General features: G+C 38.4%; 1 protein-coding gene across 3 annotated transcripts; it reads right to left on the bottom strand.

The window, feature by feature from the left end:
• Nucleotides 1-2,879: 2,879 nt before the first annotated feature.
• On the bottom strand, nt 2,880-21,359 carry HACD1 (3-hydroxyacyl-CoA dehydratase 1). Of its 3 annotated transcripts, none has more exons than XM_063303551.1 (7): nt 21,172-21,359; nt 17,891-18,008; nt 14,809-14,827; nt 14,640-14,728; nt 10,010-10,131; nt 6,475-6,653; nt 2,880-5,835 (listed from the first exon to the last, which is right to left on the bottom strand). In XM_063303551.1, the coding sequence occupies exons 1-7, from the start codon at nt 21,306-21,308 to the stop codon at nt 5,753-5,755; spliced, it is 747 nt and encodes a 248-aa protein (XP_063159621.1). In that variant the 5' UTR covers nt 21,309-21,359; the 3' UTR covers nt 2,880-5,752. The 3 variants fall into 3 exon arrangements, with proteins under 3 accessions (XP_063159621.1, XP_063159623.1, XP_063159624.1); XM_063303553.1 differs by having other exon boundaries at nt 14,640-14,725; XM_063303554.1 differs by having other exon boundaries at nt 14,640-14,722.
• Nucleotides 21,360-21,707: the final 348 nt, after the last annotated feature.

The raw sequence follows: 21,707 nt of genomic DNA, 5'->3' as shown, positions 1-21,707 counted from the left end.
CCCTAATAGACCATTCTTCTGATATGGCTCTCACCTGGATCATAGCAGTTTCAAACCAATTGTCATAAACTCTCTTGCAATTTAGGCAGCTACCCCCTACTATCAGTAGGACAGAAACAGTAGAATGAGAAGCAGTCATGGGGTTACCTTCATCCCCACTGACTTTCAAAGAACTGTGGTTCCAGACATCTAATTTCTCTCTTCATTTTAAACACTTCTCAACTATAATCTAAAATATCAACTATAATCTAAAATATATTTATTCACTAATAAAATTTACCTAAATCTCATTGCAATTTCCATGTGCTGTATGAGTAGCCTGATTCATTTAACATATGCAGAAACACATTATTAATACATATCTTATATACAGACACAACATACAGGTTTTTACTGTATTTAAAGATACGAAATCTTGCCTCTTCTGGATGGGTGGATGCAGATTGCAAATACTTCAATACCAAAACAGAAAGCATTACAAAAGAAGACATTCTACAGCCATCTTGAAATTAAAGACATCTTGAAACATCCTTAAGGGAAAAAAAACTTTGAAGAGGAATAAATGTATCTCTGAAAAAAATAATTGTGTAACAACAGATTTATGACACATGGCATGAGTATAAGTTCAGTTCCCACCATTTCCAACTAATATAGCCACTAGTCGGTAACAATGTGAGTAGAATGCAAAAGCATTTCTTATCCTAGGTATGCCATCCCAGTATAAAGTATAGATAACAGGTAAAAGGGAGGAAGGAAAGGCATTTCACATTAAAAGGATACAAAATGAGCTGGATAAAAGAAATAAGAATAAAAAGACAGCTGCACACAAGGAAGGAGAGGTAATCAAATATGACTAGACACTTCATGATAAAGAGTGAAGGGAAACTGAAGACCATAAACTTAAATAAGGGGGAACACAAGGAAGAGATGAAAACATAGACACATCTAGAGAGAGAGTCGTTAAAGACTGGCTTATGGGGTGGAACATAAGAGAATGTTGAGATGCGTAACGTGATGATTAGAACCAACATTTAAAGGTATTATAGCAGGAAGTAATCATTCAGCACAAGTGCAGCATACCCACTATTCTTTACAACTTTCAGTACATCGAAGAATGAAAAACAAAAGCCCTGAGTAAAGTGCAAATTAATGAAGTTACTAACAATACTTGTGTCATGCTCCCCAAACGTTCCCAGAACATCTGATCAAACTCGCATGCATGAATAGAATCAACAAGTGTCAAGCCTTGTGAGTCACTAGAAGTGGGAGTGGGGCAAGCCAGGAGTGTGAAACCATCTTGTTTGGACTATCTCTGGCATTCAAGGTCAGACTGCTGAGAGCCATTGGAGACATCTGCACGGAGCTGAATGAACTGGCATGGGAAAGGGGGACTGCATAACGAAAGGAGGAGGGGTTGGTTTCATTGACCTGTTTAACCTGGGGAAAGTGCAAAAATTTCTATTTGCAACTTTTTCACTGTACTGCACACTGCACTCCATTGAAGAGATTTCTACTTTAACCATGTATGAATTGAATTTAATGAGAAGCTGGCTAGGGCAGTCATTACAACTTGTTTGTTTCCAAGTGTTGAAAAGGATATTATTCTCAATGTACCAAAATGTGTAATGTCACCTCAAAGAGATATTTTGTGCAATACCCCTGTCATGGAAATACAATTTTTGTATTTGTGAAATGAACTGTTTTGACATTTTGAAAATCTTTAATTGCATAAGTTGATCTGTACCTTTATCGATGCTTATTAAAATTAAACACATCCACATCACCAACAAATTCAGTTTTTCACTGAATTACCCCAGTGATCAGCTTCAGGGTTACAAATAATACATTATGAAAAGGCAATTGTACAGTGACATCTGAAAAACTTTGCTTTGTACACATTTGGAAGTTACTTGATTTGAAAGTTCAATTTTTCTGTTTTTTTAAAATCCATTTACATTTTCAGTAGTATTGGCAGTGTGTGGTGTTTGTGGAAATGCCCCTTGGGGAACTTCAAACTTATGAACAGAATGATGTTTACAGTATGAAAGGCTTTAAAACAAAAGGGTAAGCCAGGATGGATTTGGATGATACCTGGACAAATATTCAGAAGGCTATTGAAAATTTTAAGAAGCTAAGAAAAAGTATGCATACAGCTACATGGATGAAAGACACACATAACAGGCACTCTAACGTTTTACAAATCCAAAGATAACACATAGGATGACAACTATTGAGCATCCATGACTGCAAATGATTCTGTGATGGGTTGAACCAACATATAGTTTGCCTGTGAGAATTCAATTATGTAAAAACTGTGGTTTTGAAAACTGTAACTTGATTCAATTTTCAAACCCAGCTTGCAAGTTCCATTTTCCTCAGAATTGGCAATAAATGCAGTAATTCAAAGGCTAGGAGCCAAGATTGCAGAAAGGCACTGAGACTGCAGATTTTCTGTACTTCTTTAAATATGACTTACAGAATAATCCACCAGGACCTCAGCACCATAGAACATCTTTACATTTCTCCAAGTGCATTAAAGTCAATGTAAGATGAAACTGATGAGTTACTGTAACACAACAGGAAACTCAGGCAGAATCATGCTGGGGAAATCTGGCAGTTGATGTCCATACATCTGAAAGTTGCTGAGGTTGAGAAACACTGCTCTATTCAACTCTCAGTCTTGACTGTGGCTGGTTTACACATGGTTGTATGGATTCTTGTTTTCAGCTTAGCATGATAAGTGAACCCAACCTGTATTGCTTAGTGCTATGCATGACTCAACACTAAGTCTTAGTCCTACAAAACAAGTAACAAGATCACAATCCAATGCCCTGTGCTTCTGGGAACTGGAAAGAACAGAATCATTAACAACATAGGGATGTGGATTTAACCGTTTATTGGAAATGCAGTTTTCCAGAGTAAAATATTTTTGTTCTTAAATTATGCCGAGAAATACATATCAAGCATGTGTTGAAGATCAAAAAAGGTATTATTTAATGGGATGTACAAAATGGTTAACAAAAAAACACCCTTATAATAGTTCTTTGTTTACTGAATGACAACATCCCCAAGTTTAATGACAGCATACATGAGAACCAAATATTTATACCCCAAAGATAGAGCAATTCCAAGCTAGACCAGAAAGAATTACGGCATGAAGAACATATTTAAAAACACTGAAGAAAGTAAAAGTATCAGCCATTAACAAACAATTGCTTTTTTCATATTGCTCTTCTCTGTACTAATTCAGAAACCTGTTTCAAAGAGCTGCCTGGATATTTTGTATGAAACAGAGGAAATTGTTAAAAGAAGACATAAGCAATTATTGCAAAGATATAATTGATTCCTCTCGAAACCTTTAAATACATGACTGAATGACTTTTCATGGTACTGTATCTCAAAGCTTTCTGTAACATGAAATAAACAGAGCACCTTTCATCATGTACTTGTAGAAACAAACTCCAATTAAATAGAGTATTTGAACTGTGAAAAAAGTTTCTTAAAAAGTGTACTTTTGATGCATTTTTCCTTAAATCACATACAGATTTGACCCAAAGAATTAAGTCCATCACTTAGATTTAACTCTTGTCCTGTGCAAGCAGAAAGAGCACTTCGGTTCGTGCAAAGACCAAACCAACAACTGCCCCTGTAAGTTCTACAGTCCAGATGCTGTGGAGCAAAGGTCCCAAATCCCATGAGCCCCAAATGGAAATGGCACCTCCACCCCTCTTTTACAGCCCATAAAGCTCTGCAGCTCACAGTGCTGAAGTCCAGAGGCATGATGAAAAATAGTAATTTGCTCTTAAAAAAAAAAGGTTATGGTTCTGATTAGGAACACTTAACATCCCCACCCCAAAATAATGAATAGGCAAAATATTATCAGTTGCGCCTTCTCTGGTGTTGTCATTCTCTTACTATCCACTCTTTGAGATTCTCTACTGGAAAAATAATTTTCAAAAGTGTGGCTTTTGGCTGCCAAAAGTTGCCCATCTCTCTTTTGAAAATCTCTGGAGTCAGATTTAAGATTGATGTGAGATTACAAACATTACTTCTTCTGGTATCTCATTTTTCAAAACGTACTCTTTTATTCCAAGTTGTAATGACAAGAATTCAAAGAGCTACATAGCCTACATCACATTATTTTGGAGGAGAAAGATTTTTATTTCCCATCAGCGACTTTGAAGAGAAGACTGTCATATTTTTAATCTCTTTTCTATTTTACCAAATAAAATAAACATTTTTTCCTGTAAAACACAAATCCTAACACTCCCTGAACACATGGAACTAATTGTTAGGGCAGTGTAGCACTTTGGAACTAATTTTGAAAAGTGGATTCTGAGGCACATGGGAGTGTGAATGTGGCACTCGTATGCAACTCTCTAAAGTGCACATCTGGTCCGGGGATTGCATGGGTGCCCTCTGCATCTGCAACAAGATACTGGGAATGCTATGGCTGCTTTGAAAGAGTTGCAGATAGATGTGGCAGTCATAATCCCATGTGTTCCAAGGTACTTTTCTGGAATCGAAGCCATAGTCTTACCCAGCCCTAGTAGTTGCTTGCTTCTTTGGATCCTGCTCTACCAGTTTTAACCAGAAGGATTAAAATAAATAAGAGCCGCTAAACCTGAATTAAACCAAAAATTAACAGAGTTTACCTTGGACTTTCATTACATAACTAGTGGGTGATATTTTCATACATTTTTTTGTATTCACAATCTTTCTGTTACAAAAATGCTTTTTGGACAGCTGTTTTAAAATTAGAGTACTTAAATGTTCCTTTTAAAAATTATTCTAGAATCTAGTAGGCTTGGATTTGCAAAGAGATACTGCATTTATCTGCTTGTTAACTGCTTCCAGTTTTGAATTATTCTATATTTAAGACTGAACCCATTTTCTATTATTTAATTACACTGTAATTATTTCATGGAGATGCTTTTAAAAAACACTCAAATTCAATGCAAATAATCTAATGAATGTTAAGTTTAGGATTGGTTAAAAAAAACTCTTAAGTATGAAAAGAAAATTTGTGAATTCCAATGTTATTAACAAAGAAAAGAAAAACATTTTTATTACTCAGGGGCCTTCTTGAGCAGCATCTTATAAAACTGAAGGACGCTGTCACATGCATTCATCTACTTCCAAATGCCACTCAGTAGGTGGCAACATCTGACCAAGCTCAAAAGCTAAGAAGGGTTAGACCTGGCTAGCATGTGGATGGGTGATCACCAAGGAAAACAGGGTTGTAGCCTAGCCTGTGGAGTTAAAAACATCCTGAGGAAGGCAATGGCAAGCTGTTTCCATACTATTGCCAAGAAAACTATAAAGTTCCAGTAGTCACTAGCAGTTGACCTTGACTCAAAGGTGTCTTTACCTTCAAGTACAAGTAAAAAGACTTTGTGAACACAATCAGGACTTGCACCTCCTAAATACAGCTTAGCCAAATAGGCTAGTGCAATAATCACAGTTCGGTAACAAAGTATGACTTAAAATGATGAATGGGAATTTCTGGATAACAAATTCCAATCTTACTCAACTTCTGCTGAGATTTGTTACCAAAAGCATCTTAAACAGCTTGAAAAATAAGACTAAAATTTCATGAAAGCCCTCGGGAGCACATCTGTTACAAAATATCATGATCTATGTTGGATTTGTGCATTGTTATTTTGTCCCATAATTTCCAAGTTGGACTTGGGTAACATGTGAAAGATTTGGTTTGTTACTCTGAAAAAGCACCATGATTACAAAGTTTGGTTTAATCGTCCTTTTCTACAATCACTTCACCATGAAGCACTTTCCTTCTCTGACGCAGCATGTGAAAATACAGTTGTGGAAACACTAGAAAAGCAAAAAACAAAACAAGTTAGACTATGTTGAAAATGAAGTAAATGTGCAATGAAACTTCAGTACACTAAATTGGTAGAATATGGAATTGAATCTTAGATTAGTAAATTGGCTAGAATGATCCATATCTGGAAGTGTGACAATTACTTTCAGCTTATTATATATTAGACTCTGAAAAGGCTTTTATTACTATTTCAAAATGCTAATTGAAATAATATATTCATTAATAATTTAATGAATAAAACTGGATAGTAACTTTCCATATATCACTTTGAGCATCTGGGAAGACTTATTAACTTAATAATGATCCTGATTTATAATGAAGGCATGCTGGGAAGGAATTCTAGGTTTTGCAGATCCAATACATCTGGAACACCTGAAATATACCACTGGTCCATCTTGTGCAGTATGTATTGTCTGCTCTACTGAACAGCAGCCCTTCATGATCTCTGGCTCATTAAAAGTTTTTCCAGGCTATTCAAAATCCTTTTTAATTCTGGATACCAAATCTGAGAACTTCATCCCCAAGGCCCATGTTTAATCATTAAACTATAGTCCATCTCAAATAAGTATTACATTTATAGAATTCTTAAGAACTAGCACTATACAACCCAAAAACGATTATTTACTTACATGGTATGTAAGAGGCCATGACAATGAGCAGAAAATAGTAGTAGTCAAAAGACACATTGTATTTGTTGGGAAGTCTCACTGAAAACATGCCTGATCTCTTCACATAGGGTAATGCGGCATAAATCGTTAGAAGCTCACCAACAACTCCTACTGGATAGAGGATGATGAAAAAATTATACCTAGAAGAAACAACAAATAAACTGCTCCATCAATTACTTTATGTACGCCTTGTCCTCTAATTTGCCATAACACAACAAGTAGTAAAGTCAAGCAAGTCTATGCGCACTTATCAGAAATAACTTCTGGGTAGGATGGTTTGCTGTGTGAAGAATATGTTTGTGTCCAACACAGTGCTCTTAACATTGCTTTAAAATGTGTGTATGTGCTGGTGGGTGAGCCAGCAGAATTGAATACACATCCTTATTTTGTAAAATCAACATTCAGTAATAAAGAGAGCGGCATGCCTTTTCGCTATGTTGGCTGATAAAGTTGTCAAGGACCAGAGGAACACTTCAGCATCTTTTTCAGCTATTCCTGTTATTCTGAAGGCCTGTCTGAAAACCCACTCACAGAGATGTCAGTGGGGAGGGCCTTGTGGCCATCAGTTAAAGCTCCATCCTGCAGGTGCATGCAGATAAAAAGGGCTCCAATCATGCAGCTGTGGCTGCCATCCTGACTCCCCCCTTAGAGACACCCCTGCCCATTTGAAATGTACTTGTGTTAATGTACCAGCTATCTACTCAGAAGCAGGCTTTTTAACATGGAATGCCTCTATAAAGAGATCCACTGAATCTTTATACCAGGCAGAAAACTTAATTCTCCAAGATAAAATATTTTAAAGATTACTATCTAAAATGTTCTAAAATGTTATTGCTATGTTCATTCCTTATTTGCTTATAAATGTTTTTGTTCATTTATTAGTTTTTTCCTTCTCCATCTTCTTTCCCTATAAGAACTCGAGGCCTTAGATTATGGTGATACTTATAAACTAATATATAAATTATATTTCCCCTATTTGTCATCAAACTTAGAAGTTCAAGCTTTAGACTTTGGGGAAGCTTGGAGGATTTGCTCTAGTAGTTTAGGATGGCATTAAAAATGCTAGGTCCAATGTTTTAAAAATGAACTAAGGAAATGGTAGCCCAAGAACTCCCCACAGCTGTTTCTTATAGGCAACTATTGATGTTATACGGATAAAAGCTCACTACCAAAGGAAAAGCATCTTGGGAAGTGCCAGGATGAATTTTTGAAAATGAAAGACTCCAACTGCCTTGAGAAGCACTGCCTTATTTGCTTGTTGTCAAGTCACACACTGAAAACCTTTAAAAGGATATGGAAATACTTGAAGAGGTTTCATGCAAGATAAAGCATGCAAATGCAGTCTTCATAAAAAAAAGAAAGCTTTCTTCAGCTCATGCTGGGAAAAGCAAGGAGACAGTTAGCAAGAACTGTACAAAGGGCATTCCATGACCAAAATAGTTAAGATTTAAAATAGCAGCCGCCGAATCTGAAGCCTTCATTAAGATATGATAGACTTAGAGAATATATAGGTCAACTGCAATGGAAAGAATGGGATTCAACAAGAAGCCCAAAAAATTGCCTTGAAAAAGGAAATCGTTAATGCAACTTTAACAATTGCAAACCAATAAAGTGTAGGCTAAAGCCCTACATAGGCAAAGTTTTTGTAATTGCAAAACCAAAATTTGAGAGCTCAAACCACTGCAGAGAAAGTCAGCATAACATTTATTCTCACCATAATATTTAAAATGCACTGAACTAAAAAGTCCCTTGAATTCTGAGCACTCATTTAGAAAAAGACACAGTGGAAATGTTTAGATTAGGGCTGCCATTTTCAGGTCAGAAAAAATGTCTGCCACCTAATCGCCATATGGACTTTTGCAATCCTGTTTTAGATTATAGTTGTCTACTTTGTTCTGTGACATTCAGACAACTTGCAGAACTTTTGCTTTACACTCAGAGCTCAATCCCAGGATCTGAGAGTTAGTAAGATTGTGCTAGACAATAAATAACTTTTACTGTCATTGTGGATTTTCTTAGGCTTCAATCAACTGAACTCATTTGCTTGCTTTTTTTAAATCAATGAAGTACAGTAATCTGTTGCTGTTGTATATGGATCTTCTTCTGAAAAATAATCTTAAAATTGTTCTAGCCTTTACAAGTATGCAATCCTGTAAATCAGGTTTAGAAATTAAAATCTTTATACTCACAAGGAACATCCCAGCTGAACAATGTTTAATTTATTTTTATAACAAAGGACATATGTGAAAAAATAGTACATTCCATCAAATAGAACTACCAGTAGGTTTTTTCTCTTTCCTTTTAGTGCCATTCAAATGTTTGAAAATTGAAACTGCTAATTTACTGGCATTCTTTACTTCGTATTATTTATAATTTATTGCTAATTACTGCACATTTATGTAGTATTGCAATGATATACAGCAATCTTAACATTTAGCTTAACATCTAGTACAGCTTGGCGGAAAATGATCCGAACTTGCTGAAGAGACCCAAGTTCAACTCTCCATTCAGCTCTGAAGCTTTTAATAAAATTCAACTAATCTTATTGTTAAAATAAAAACTAGATCTACCTTGTGAAGAAAAAAATATGCCCCAAATGTTAATTGTATAGGCCTTTACAAAATATACTATGATTGGATCTCCAAAGTGAAGAGCATTTTTACTGGATGGATATAAAAGCAAGGTACATAATATATATCCATCATTACCATGATGTCCAGAGCCACAGTTTCAATCCACAGAGTAATTGGAAAACAGCATGGCTGCAACAACTGGCTACTGAAACATGCTTACCTGGGAGTATATCTCATATATATTTAACGTATTTCTGGGTTTTAGCTTTTTATATTCGATTTTAATGTACCTTCTATGTTTTTAACTGACCATACCCTACCCTTCTTATGCTGGTCTTTGACTGTAATAAAGATTTGTTTGTGGGTATCTCATGTTGGGTATTAATAGAATATTTGAAATTTGAGTTCTCCAACAAGTCACTTTCCAATTTTCTAGTTAAGATATGATCTGCCTTCCCAGAAACTGTACCCCACATATTTCTATTACTTCTTCTTCTATTACATTTAAATCCAGCAAAATGCTGCAAAATGACAAAACAGAAAACTTCTTAGGTTTTATATTAAGCAACATTTTGCATTGCAGCATACAAAAATATAGGACACCTTAAAATGGTACACTGACCAGCTTAAAAGCAGCAGGAAATAAACAATTTGTAATTGAATTCAATGTACAGTTTTCAAAAGACACACAAACACTCCCTAGGAACATTACCAGCATAAGCAAAGGGAAAGCTAAGGAAAAGTTAGAGAACTCTGCTTTTCAAACAAACCCAATTCTAAGAATTTACATATAGTTTTTAAAGCACATCAAATCATTTTATGCACATACATGAAAAGCTCTCAAATTTCTCCCTTGCTGATTAAGCATGCATGAAAAAGCATGCCCAGAACAATGAGAAACTAAACTGCGAGGCATTCTCCACCTGGCCCATTTTATGAAGTATGGCAAATGGTTGAGCATATTGAATGTGTAGAAGGAATATCGAGTAATCTCAGTCACAGTCCATACAACCAGAAAAAGAATAACACTGTCCTCATTCTGGATCTGTGGAAGTACAAAGAACCAAAGTTTTCTTGGATCCTTAGAATTGCAACAGACTCTCAGATCATTCACCAAAGCCAGTATCGTTTAGGATGAATATAGGTGCTATCAGATTTTTACTCTAAGTGAACAGGTTGTTATTGAACAGAAAAAGATGCAGAAGCAGAGAATTTATTTAAAGCTAACCACTATTTTCTGTTTCTAACAACCCTTTTTAAGATGGTGTCTATATTGTTTCTATTTGGTTCTATAAACACTACCTTCTGTATCAGCCTTCTCTAACCTGTGCTCTCCAGATGTAATGGAATTCCAACACTCGGAATCTCTCATCAAAAATGCCCAAGCTAGGTAGGGAATTCAGGATGTTTATTTATTTATGAAATTTCTATCACCACCCATCTCCCCCCCACGGAGGGACTCTGGGAGGTTTACAATAAAAATAAAATTTAAAATTCAGTACAAACTATAATTAATACATTAAAATAGAAGGTAAAAATATAAAATGCAATAAAATCCAGATGGCAGTAAGGTTCTACTTCAGTCCATGAATATACAACGGGCCATTCTAAGGTGCCAGCCATCTCCAAAAATGACTATTCCCCTCCCCCACCCAGGCGCACTGACAGAACCAGGCCTTCAGTTTTTTACGAAAGTCCAGGAGAGAGGGGGCTTGCCTCACCTCCGGGGGAAGAATGTTCCAGAGGGCGGGAGCTACTGCATAGAAGGCCCGTTTCCTGGACCCTGCCAGGTGAAATTCTCTTACAGATGGGGTCCGTAATGTTCCCTCTCTGCATGACCAGGTAGGATGGGTTGATGTAATGGGGACGAGATGGTCCCTCAGGTAACCTGGACCCATGCCATGTAGGGCTTTAAAGGTGATGACCAACACCTTGAATTAGACCTAGAAGCAGACTGGAACCCAATGCAGCTCGTGCAGCAAAGTTGTTACATGTGCCGATCTTGGGGCACCTAGAATTGCCCGCGCAGCTGCATTCTGGACCAGTTGTAGCTTCCGGATACTCTTCAAGGGTAGCCCCATGTAGAGCGCATTACAGTAGTCTATGTGGGAGATGACCAGGGCGCGAGTGACCGTTTGAAGGGCCTCTCGGTCCAGGAAGGGGTGTAACTGGCGCACAACATGAAGTTGAGCAAAGGCCCTCCTAGCCACAACTGCCACCTGCTCTTCGAGCAGGAGTCGTGAGTCCAAGAGAACCCCCAAGTTACACACTGGGTCTGTCTGGGGCAGTGCAGCCCCATCCAGAACTAGAGATGACGATTTCCCAGATCCCGAGGAGCCATTAACCCACAGCCACTCCGTCTTACCAGGGCTCAGCTGAAGCCTGTTGTCCCCCATCCAGACCCCCACAGCCCCCAGGCACCTAACATTTGAAATCCTAACATTTGGGGAGCAGTAGGTTAAGGAAAGCTACTATACATATTTTCTCAGAAGCAACTTCTATGATAAGTAGATGTAGGAATGCAAGTGACACTATTTAAACAACTGACAAAATAACTTTATTTTTCTACAGAGGTACTGCTTTCAACTGGACTAGCATGTCCTCTTTCTGAACTTATCCGCAACTTCTCAATCAGACCTTTTTTCCATTTATATTATATTCTCCACTGGTCTCCTTCGTACTGGCTCAGGTTTTGAGGGATTCTTTGGCAGAACACCCCTGAACCACAAAGGGATGAAACATACAAATTAAGAATTCTTGCACACTCTTTTCAAAATACAAATATTAACACTGCTACAATGACAAACTTTTCTACTGTTCTTTGGCTGATGGAAAATAGCCCTAAGTCATCGCATTGCCTCAACAGCTTGTATTGATCTAGCCACTCTTTTATGACATCAGCATCTATTGCAGATTAAATTAATTCCCAGCTCTACAAAATAAGGTGGGTAGGAATCTATTGACTACTTTCTGAGAATCGTTACAGACAAGTAATTTTCCTTTCATTAAAATGGGAAGAATTTTATAATAGATCTTCCTGCCCAAAGACTAACACACATTCCAAAGGTGTCTGTGAAATAAAGTACGGCAATACAGTTTGTTGTTGTTGTTTTTAAGAGAGAAAAGAGGACTTTGGATGCTTCCAGCTAAATGCACCATAATGACTAATCCAAAGACTGCACATTAGACTTAAGAATATTAATTCTGTCATTAATAAATGCATTCATTTTTTTCTATATTCAGGTAAAAGGAACACTATTTTTTTTTTTACTTCTGTACAAAAGTTTTTATATGCAGCAAAGCAAATATAAACCCTTAAGTATGGTTTTGGGGGAGGGGGATAAATGCCTATAAACACTGCGGATTGGTTGAGGCATAAAGAAGGGGAAAGACAGAAACCAAATAGCTTTTTAATTTTTTCTCTTTTTTCCTTTCTAATATGCATAAACAACAATAAATAACAATACAGTGAAGACCTTAGTATTAAGCTTAAGATAGAAACCTTTATTATATAACAAATAATTTAAGCATTTTGCAGTTATCAGCTCTAGATGTAAAATTTAAGCAACCTTATGTTTAGCAACGTTAACATTTTAGAAAATACAGTTAATATTGACATAAACCCTTTTTCTTTCTCTTTAAATGTTTAAGTTATCTAAATCATCAGTGTTAATAATCTCTAGTCAACACTGTATAAATACCACTGTACCAAATTCTGTAAGGTACTACTTGTGTTTTATAATAACACAATAAAACAATATTAAAAAAAAGACAAAGCATATATCATATGCAGGCAAGATACATAACCAGCATGGCAACATAGCTGAAATTCTAGTGCAAAGGATTAAGAATTTAATTGGAATTGTAATGAACCGAAGGTAGGCAGAAGGTGTTAAATACTTTTCCTTTCATTTCAATATGATCTCTTAGCTCTTTCTCACCTAAAGAGGAAAAGATAGATACTTGTGGGGAAAAACAACTTCTACCAGCTACCTTGTAAAGAATTTGTGTACCATATCCTGATTACTACTAGAGAAGAGTTAGCATGGAATTGTTAAATAATTGCCAGCATTTATGTTTTCAAAGCAATGGCTCTTTTGAAGCCTGAACTCTTGTTTTGTATCTGGCATAGCATAATTTAATTCTATGCATTATAAATCTCAAAGCTTCATAGCCTTTTTGTTGTTGCTACAAACAATATCATCCTATAATTATTTTTAGATTTTTTTTCCCTGTTGGACAGCCTTTTACTGTTCCCTCCTTTTTCTTCCTATATTGACCATTGTATGCTCCTGGAATCAGCGTGTTTTACATTTTTCTTTCTGGAAAACATAAACCTAACATAATCAATATCTTAGAAACAATGCAATAACTTCTATTGATGCTGAAAAAGTCTGTGTATAAAACATGTTTAATTATCTAGTCTAATAAAAAACTGTTTTAAAAATTTCAAATAGCATTTTGAAGAGATGGAAGAAAAAACCACAGGAGTTTTAATCAAAGGGAAGAGGCCATTGCTATTTATTATCCCACATAAGGAAATCACCAAGTGCCATCTGCTGGTGAGAGACTCAACCATTTAAAAATGCATATGGGTATACAAAAACAAACCAGCCTTACGTGACCAAAAGTCTAAATCTAAGATGCATTCACACTGTAAACACAATCAAATTAATAACTGACCCTAAATACAAGTATTGATCCAACAGGTTACGAGACAGCATAAAGCACTTTTTACATTACTGTAATTAAATCTGGGCACCATCCAACCAAAGTGGTATAAGGCAATCATGAATATTTTAACTCAGACTTTTTTCCCAATTTGTGGGATAAGAAATTATCTTCCAGTGAATACATTTAAGACTGCCATTTCAATGTCCACCTAAAGAGAATTTTTTCAGTTGAGGAGAATTACAGTCTTGATCCAATACATTAACTGATTGGATTGATAACATACCATGAACTGACAAGAATCCTCTTGTGGTATATCAAAATAGAAGGAAGCTACAAACTCTTATATGGGAGTAAATACAACAGAACTCAATGGGACATAGATAGGATTAGGTTCCATTCTTCTGTTCACTTCTATTTTCCAGCAAGTCAAAAGCATAGAAATACTACTCAATGCATAGCAATTCCTCTTAGGATAAATCCAAAAACTCAGTTGCCTAAAGCTGCATGTTTCTCCTCAAACCCAAATATCTTTGTCCAATTCCACTTCATAATATACACTGCAAGAATGGATACTTTTTCTTGGTTATTTCAACATGGAAGACTTTATTATTGGAATGGCAAAACATAAAGGTCATATATCCAGCTACAATGGCCTTTACAACCTCTTCAACCCTATGTAATTAGGGACTCTTAAAGCTCATCTTATAGGTCTGTGCACAGTTACAGTCATTCTTTATTTCAGTCACTCTTAAGACCATTGACAATGGGTCTATTCTAACTTACATTTTAAAAAATACAATATACCTCTAAATGCTTAACTGTTTCTGTGATACTAGGATATTATGAACTAAACATAGCAATGTTTACTCTGACACTTACCTGCTTTATACTATGTGTAACAAACCACACCATGAAGATTCTGGAACTCACTTGGACCCCCGTCACAAGCACAGAAGTGTGCACTACTCCTTAAAAAGAGAAATAGGTCACCGTTGTCCAATAAAGTAAGATGGGGCTTAGTTAACTGAGGAATTGAAAAGAGACTCACCAACAGCACAGTGGATTATCTGTAAAAATGAAAGGAAGGGCAGACAGAGGGAATACGTGAGTATTTAGAACTGATTTATGGCTCAAAAATCTCTTAGTTGCATTCTTTTCATAGATGTTTTTCATGAACTGCAAAAACACAAACCCTCAAATGCCTGTTCTTAAGTTTGAAGGTATATATACACAAAAAAATGGAAATAATTCCTTTAATTTGTACATCTTGTATACAAATTCCTTTAATTTGTATATCTTGCATCAAGGATGGGTTTTAATATGGAAAATTCAATTTACACAAGACACACAGTAACCATGGAGAAATTACTGGAAAAGTATGCTCACTTGCCAATTTTGGAGTATGACTCTGACAAGAAAGAGAGAATCATTACCTAATATAACTTTAGGAACAGTAATAAAAACCAGCATTATTAATGAAAAGGAAGGTAAAATAGCAGGCCATCCTTTCCTCATCTCAGCTAAGATGCATCAAATTTAGATTATACAGAGGATTATTGTTTATGGCACTTTCCCCTACCTGGCACCTTCCCTATAACTTGAAGATGCCAAGTTAGGGAAATGTAATGCAACACAACTGAATGGGAAGAGGCAAGCTGTGATGTTCCTCAAATATATAAGAAGTGGATAAAATAACATAGCCTGACTTGTTGGCACAGTGCTTACTACCTGTGCTATTTGGTGTAAAATAGTGTTATTTATCTATTAATATATTTTTATTTTTCTCTCCCTCTCCCTCTTTCATAGTTATATGATTGATATGTATCCCCAACTCAGCCATGACATATATATTGTGTATGTGGTTTCTCTATTAACTGCCTTTAGTATCCTAGGAAAGAGAAGCGTGATTACAAGCTGAAAAAGTAAGCAAGTATAAGAGTATTAGAATCCAGCATCTAATCAACCAATCCTGTGGTCTGTAGAATTCTGTAGTTAAGAGCTTGAAAAAACATGAAAATAAATCTTAATAAAAAAATAGCAAAAGTGGGAGAATTATATGGCCGCAACATACATAAGGGAGCGTATCCTAAAATAGAATGAATGATACTTTCAACATATCCCAGCAATCTTTACCAATGGCCATGCTGGCTATAGCTGATGGGAGGAATTCCAAAGAATCTGGATGGCCACATGTTGTCTATTCATGCCTTAAAGTAAAGTCCACCTTGAACAGCTAGGAGATTGTGCAAACTGAGATTCAAACACAGACTACAGAAGGTTGGTTTATATGATTTCCCAAATTTCTCCAGCACCTACATTCTAAGAGGCTTAAGGGACTAGAGCAAACCTGAAATTTAAAGGATTACAGTTAGGATTAGTGTTCTCTATTGTGGAGAAGTCAATTCATTTAAAGGTAGTCCTTGCTTAATGACTGGTCGCTTAATGACCGTTCAGCCTCGGAAAGGGTGCTTTACGGCCTGCAAAACACTTCTGGCCGTCATGAAACATTGTGCCACCCCCCCCCCCCCGTGGTCACGTGACTGCATTTTGGGCACTTGGCAACCAGCTCGCATTTACAACCAGTTCCCAAGCGCCCTGCGATAGTGTGATCACCATTTGCAATCTTCTCTGCCGGCTTCCCCAGAAAGTCAATGGGGAAGCCGGCAGGGAAGGTTGCAAGTGGAAGGGACGGAGGGGAAACCCTTCAGCAGGCTGAAGGAACAGAGCAAAAATCCTGAAGATTTATGTTTGTTCCAGCAGCCCCACAAAGGATTTCCCCTCTGTGCATGGAGGGGAGGGGAAACTCTTCACAAGCAGCTTTTTTGCTCTGTCCACTTAACAACCGGGGAGATCGCTTAATGACTGCAACCAGAAGTGTTGGGATTGCAGTCATTGAGTGAAACAGTCACGTGGGCATCTCGCTTAACAATCAATTCGCTCAACTCCTGAAATTCCAATCCGAATTGTGGTCATTAATCAAGGAGTACCTGTATTAGATTTTTATTCCGCCTTATCTCTCAAGGCAACTCAGTTGGGGGTTTCCCCTAAGTTCATCGCCACAGCAGGAACCCCATGAAGGAATTTGAGCTGAGAGAAAGTGATTGGCCCAAAGTCACCCAATGAGCTCCATGCTTGCATTGGGACTTAAACTTGAGTTTCCACAGTTCTTAACCACTATATCATAAGTGATGTGCTTTACTCCCTTCCAATCAGTGCATTTGTCATTGGGCATATATGATTACAAATACAAATTCTCAGGTTATCACAGCACAGGAAAACTCTCCCCATATTACTGCAAATAAGTGTGAATGGATTATAGTATTGATGAACTTAAAAAAAAACTCAGAAATAGACATTAAACCACCATAAGTCAGAGATTGACTGACAGGAGCTACATCATAATGGATAGAAGGGACAGCACAAAAAATAGAGGACTGGGTATCTGGAAATACAGAAGCCCAACAATGCAGATCTTCCTGATCCTTTAGGAATTCCTGAACTATTTTCAGATGTATCACAAAATGTATTCATGAATTTAGATTACACAGCAGCCACCTAGACAAGTGCTAAATGAACATACAGAGTTACTACCAAATTTGCAGCATTAAAGCCTGTAGGCTGAAGTGTTGTCACAGCACTTCTACATGGGATGTCTGTGAATTATATTGTGTTAGATCTTGATATCTCACAAAAGAACTGTTAGAGTCACACATATATCAGTAACAGGCAAGTACAGCTCTCATCTGCAGGCACTAGTTCATACAAACAACTCTTCAGTGTACCTCTGGAATCCTCTGGCAACTTCCAGGACTTCTCATTTTAAAAAGGTCTTGGTCTGGAAACCATCTTTTTAATTTCCCACAATATCCCACAGAGGCATTGTGGGAAATTAACTATCAACTCTGGGTCCAACTCCTTTTGGTGGTAATTGGTGCCAGAAAAACTAAGTGTCACAGAACAACTAGCCAAGGGCACCCTCAAAGCTACAGCTGACACTACAGATGTGTAACTATCTTCTGAGCTCACCAATGGCCCAACAGTCTCCAGCAACAATTAGTTTAGGCTGTAAACTATTTTCTCTCCAGACTCACATTCTCCTTCCAAATAAGATATATTAATTAAAAACTTACCTCAAGCAAAGCAAAAGTCTGGAAAAATTTAAGTGTCTTCTGAATGCTTTTATATAAGCCTTTGTATGTTCCTTTGTCCATATAGAACCGGGCCATGGCAATAGCCAGTACCAGCCACCTAAACAGAAAAAACAGTATCCTTAATGGAATAAGGAATGGTTAATTCATTTATTTAGTTCAATAGTTTTATTGTTCCATAAAGAGCGTCACCACCTCTTAGGTACTGGCATTTATCTATGTTTTGTATTTTTAACAAATTGGAAGTGTTTTTACACAGACAGAAATTCCAAAGTGTTGAAAAGAACATGCAGAATGAAGATGACTCCTTTCTCTAATCTCATCTCCTGTTAATGCTCCAACTGAATTTATTTCTTTTATTTCACATTTTTGTACCCGCTAACTTCTGTTAATTTACAGCTATGTAAAATCCATAAAATCATAGAAAAACACAAGCCTTGGTATTAAGAGCAAATTTTATCTTTTTCAATAGCTTTACAGAAGAGCTGCATTTTAACTGCCCATCACAAAAATTTAAGTGAGGCCACCATCCAGATTTCTGGAGTAAACTGTTCCATTAAAATAAACTGGGTCCTTGCTAGACCCAGATACACTAGGTCTAGGGCTATCCGTTCAGTCGTGTCTGACTCTCAGTCACTTTGTGGATCAATGCTCTCCATGCCTTTCTATCTCTTACAGCTTCCTTTAGTTCCATCAAAGTAATTCCAGTGTCCCTTCTGATGGTGTCAAGCCAGTGAGTCCTAGGGCGGGCCCTTCTCCTTTTACCACTGACCAATCCCAGCATAACTGTCTTTTCAAGTGAGTCGAATTGTGGTGCTGGAGACGACTACTACGCATCTCACGGACAGCGAAGATTGCCCACAAGGAAGTCCTAGACAGAGTCAAACCAAAAATATCCCTGGAAGCCAAGATCACCAAACAATGACAGATACACTAACATGCAACAAATTAGGAAGGCATTATTCACTTTTTACACAGAGCATTCTTAAATTACACTTCCAAAATTCTGGACTGTATCTACCATGCAGCAAAATGAAGGAAGATACAAAAGCAAAAATTGATGACCACAAGTCTCTTTAAAGCAATTTCCCTAGTCAAAGGGATGGTGGGAGTTGTAGTCCAAGAGAGGAAGCACGACGTTGCTCTCCACAACACAGTTCAAGGAAGCTGAGTTCCATTGCAGATAGTGAAATGTTTTCTGCTACTATTGTTAATTGAAGAAGAAAAGTTTGTCAGCTATCTCATTCTATAGTGTTTCAAGCTCTCTCTGCTTTTACAAAGCGTTCATGACATGTTGAGCTTCAGAAGAAACTTAACAAATGGGTAAGGGGCCACTTAGAGCCCAGTCTGGATTGGTTATGATTGACTATGCGCCATCACGTTGGCGCTGATTCTTAACAACTACACAAACAACTGCATAGATGGACCTTCTCCCGGATGAATTTGGATTGAAGTGGTATATAAGTAAATAAAACAAATCTTAACCCCCTCACTACCCACACATCTTACTAACCAGGAATGGAAGCTCATCGTATAGCCAAAAGTAGGCCCACTACTGTTGATCACAAGAAACAGAATCTGAAACGAAAGCTTTTGTGGGGAACTTTACTGTATACGTAAGACATAATATACATACCCTTGCAATAACTTGAGACATAGACTGGGGTCATACAAACACCGAGTTATGGCCTGTTTTAACAACTGTTTGCTAAATAAGTAACAATAGCTGGCTGCTTATAAACAGTAAATATAAATAGTTTATAATAGTAGAAAGACACATCTCCTGTGAATCAAGCCAGATTGCAAAGGCAATGGGCTAGAAACCAGGAGACAGTGAGTTCTAGTCCCGCCTCAGACATGAAAGCTGGCTGGGTGACCTTGGGCCAGTCACTCTCAGCCCAAGTCACTTCACAGGGTTGTTGTGGGGAAAATAGGATGAGGAAGGAGTATTGGATAAGTTTGCCACCTATTATTTATAAAAATAATAAAGGCAGAATAGAAAATAAAATAAATAAATAATAAATAAAATATCCATGAAGTCATTGGTTATGATTGATTATGTGCCATCAAGTTGGTGCTGATTCTTAACAACTGATTCAGCCGATGACTTCATGGATATACCTATGCAATTTGGTGGTAAAAGTACAGAAGTGGCTACATAGAACATAACCACAGCTCACAAATGTTGGAGTCACTTATGTTGAAGAATATGAAGCATGAAAAACAGAAAAAAAGTGATCCTCTGCTCATTCTCAGAGCTTTTTGGGCCTGGGGTTCTTTTTTAACCTTTTTAATCATTTGAAACACTGAAAAATTACTCATGCAAAAGCAGTTTTGATAAGGAAATCAACCTGCCTACTCTTCTTCCCCTGTAAATTGTACCCTGTCATTTAAATTTGTTATGGAAGAAAAGAACATCTCTTAACTTAGCATTCAGAAGGGTTTCAAGGTACAACTCCAGGTCAGTAATGTATTGTTATGCACTTAGCCAATTATGGTTTATTCAATATGCCATGATCAAAGCAACCATGTCTTACGATGATGGTCAACCAAGCCATTGTGCTAAGCCATAATTTCTTTTAAGCCCAGCTAAAGCAACACAACAGACTAAGATGAAACCAAACAAAGTTACAACTTGGTAACACAGTTACAACCAAGTTACTACATGGTGCATCCCGCCAACCGAATCTAACTCCCAATTAAATTCCTTCGGAAGGAAACCCGCCCTCGCCCAAGCCCTCCTCAACGGAGAAGAGGTCCCGGAGGCCCACCAACCCTCTCGTCGCCCAGGAGGTTTGGGGTTAATGCTCCCTCATCCACCTCAGGCTCGGGTTACCGCGGCCATCTGGCCGGGCAGGTGCGACCGAAGGAAGCCCGCTCGAGTCAGTGGGAGGGGACCGAGCGCCGACCGCACGCGCTCGCGTCCTCGGCGGCCGCCGCAATAAATTATGCCGAGGGAAGCACTCTGCCCCATTCCAAACCCCGGCCGGCATTCCGGGCTCGGGCTATACTTAACCTCTCCGGCGGGCTCGAGGGATGACGTGCTCGTCTTGCTGGAAGCCTGCACCGTATTAGGCAATGCAAGCAAGCCAGGGCTTATCCCCTAGTCGCCGCGCGCTCCGCCGCCTTCTCCCCCCGCCCCGGTGCCAAGCAGGTACTGCCCGGCCCATTGTTCGGGAAGGAGGACTTTCGTCTTGAGACGGGGAGAATGAAAGTTCCGCTCTCGCCCCGACCACCGGCTCCGCCTGCAACACCCCGCTCACCCGGCCGTCATGGTGATGTTGTAGAAGATCAGCCAGGCTGTGGTCACGGCGCCGCGAGGCCGAAGCACCTTCTTGCCATTCTCCTTCTCGTCCACCGAGCCGTTGCCAGACCCGCCGTCCTCTTCGCTGGACGCCATGGTTTCTCTCCCCCGAGGCCAGGCGCAGGCAGACCGAGGCAGGCGCGGCCGCGAAGGGGACGGAGGAGGAGGTGCAGGAGGGGGCAGGCGCGGGCGGGGCTGCCAGCAGGAGCTGATTCGGCTCCTCCAGCTGCGCGAAATCCCAGCGGAGCAGCGGCTGGGGGCGGCGACTTTCTTTCCCCCCTCCCCTCCTGCGCAAGGTCGGCCGACCCCTCCACTCAACGCTGGCTGCACGTCGGCAAGGAGCCGGCAGACTCGCTAAAGGAGTTGTCACTTGCCCGCGGGGCTTTCGTTTGTCCCCAGGAAGGGCCATTTTCAAAGGTGACCAAATGAACGTATTCCAGCCCTGATACATTGGGACCACCACCACCCCCTTGTCCCCAGGTAGGATAGTCAATA

The sequence above is a fragment of the Candoia aspera genome, chromosome 4, assembly GCF_035149785.1.
Source record: "Candoia aspera isolate rCanAsp1 chromosome 4, rCanAsp1.hap2, whole genome shotgun sequence".
NCBI classification, from domain to species: Eukaryota; Metazoa; Chordata; class Lepidosauria; order Squamata; family Boidae; genus Candoia; species Candoia aspera.
Note: the sequence above shows the minus strand (reverse complement) of the source record. Positions and strands in the feature narration are given on the sequence as shown.

Bases quoted from the DNA above. Each gene is read 5' to 3' on its own strand.
- HACD1 (XM_063303551.1), bottom strand. From the start codon at position 21,308: ATGGCGTCCAGCGAAGAGGACGGCGGGTCTGGCAACGGCTCGGTGGAC. The intron at 18,009-21,171 runs GTGAGCGGGGTG...TTTTCTGTTTAG, and splicing joins AACATCACCATGACGGCCGG to GTGGCTGGTACTGGCTATTG. The intron at 6,654-10,009 runs GTGGAGAATGCC...TGTTTCTTCTAG, and splicing joins TACTTCATAAAATGGGCCAG to GTATAATTTTTTCATCATCC.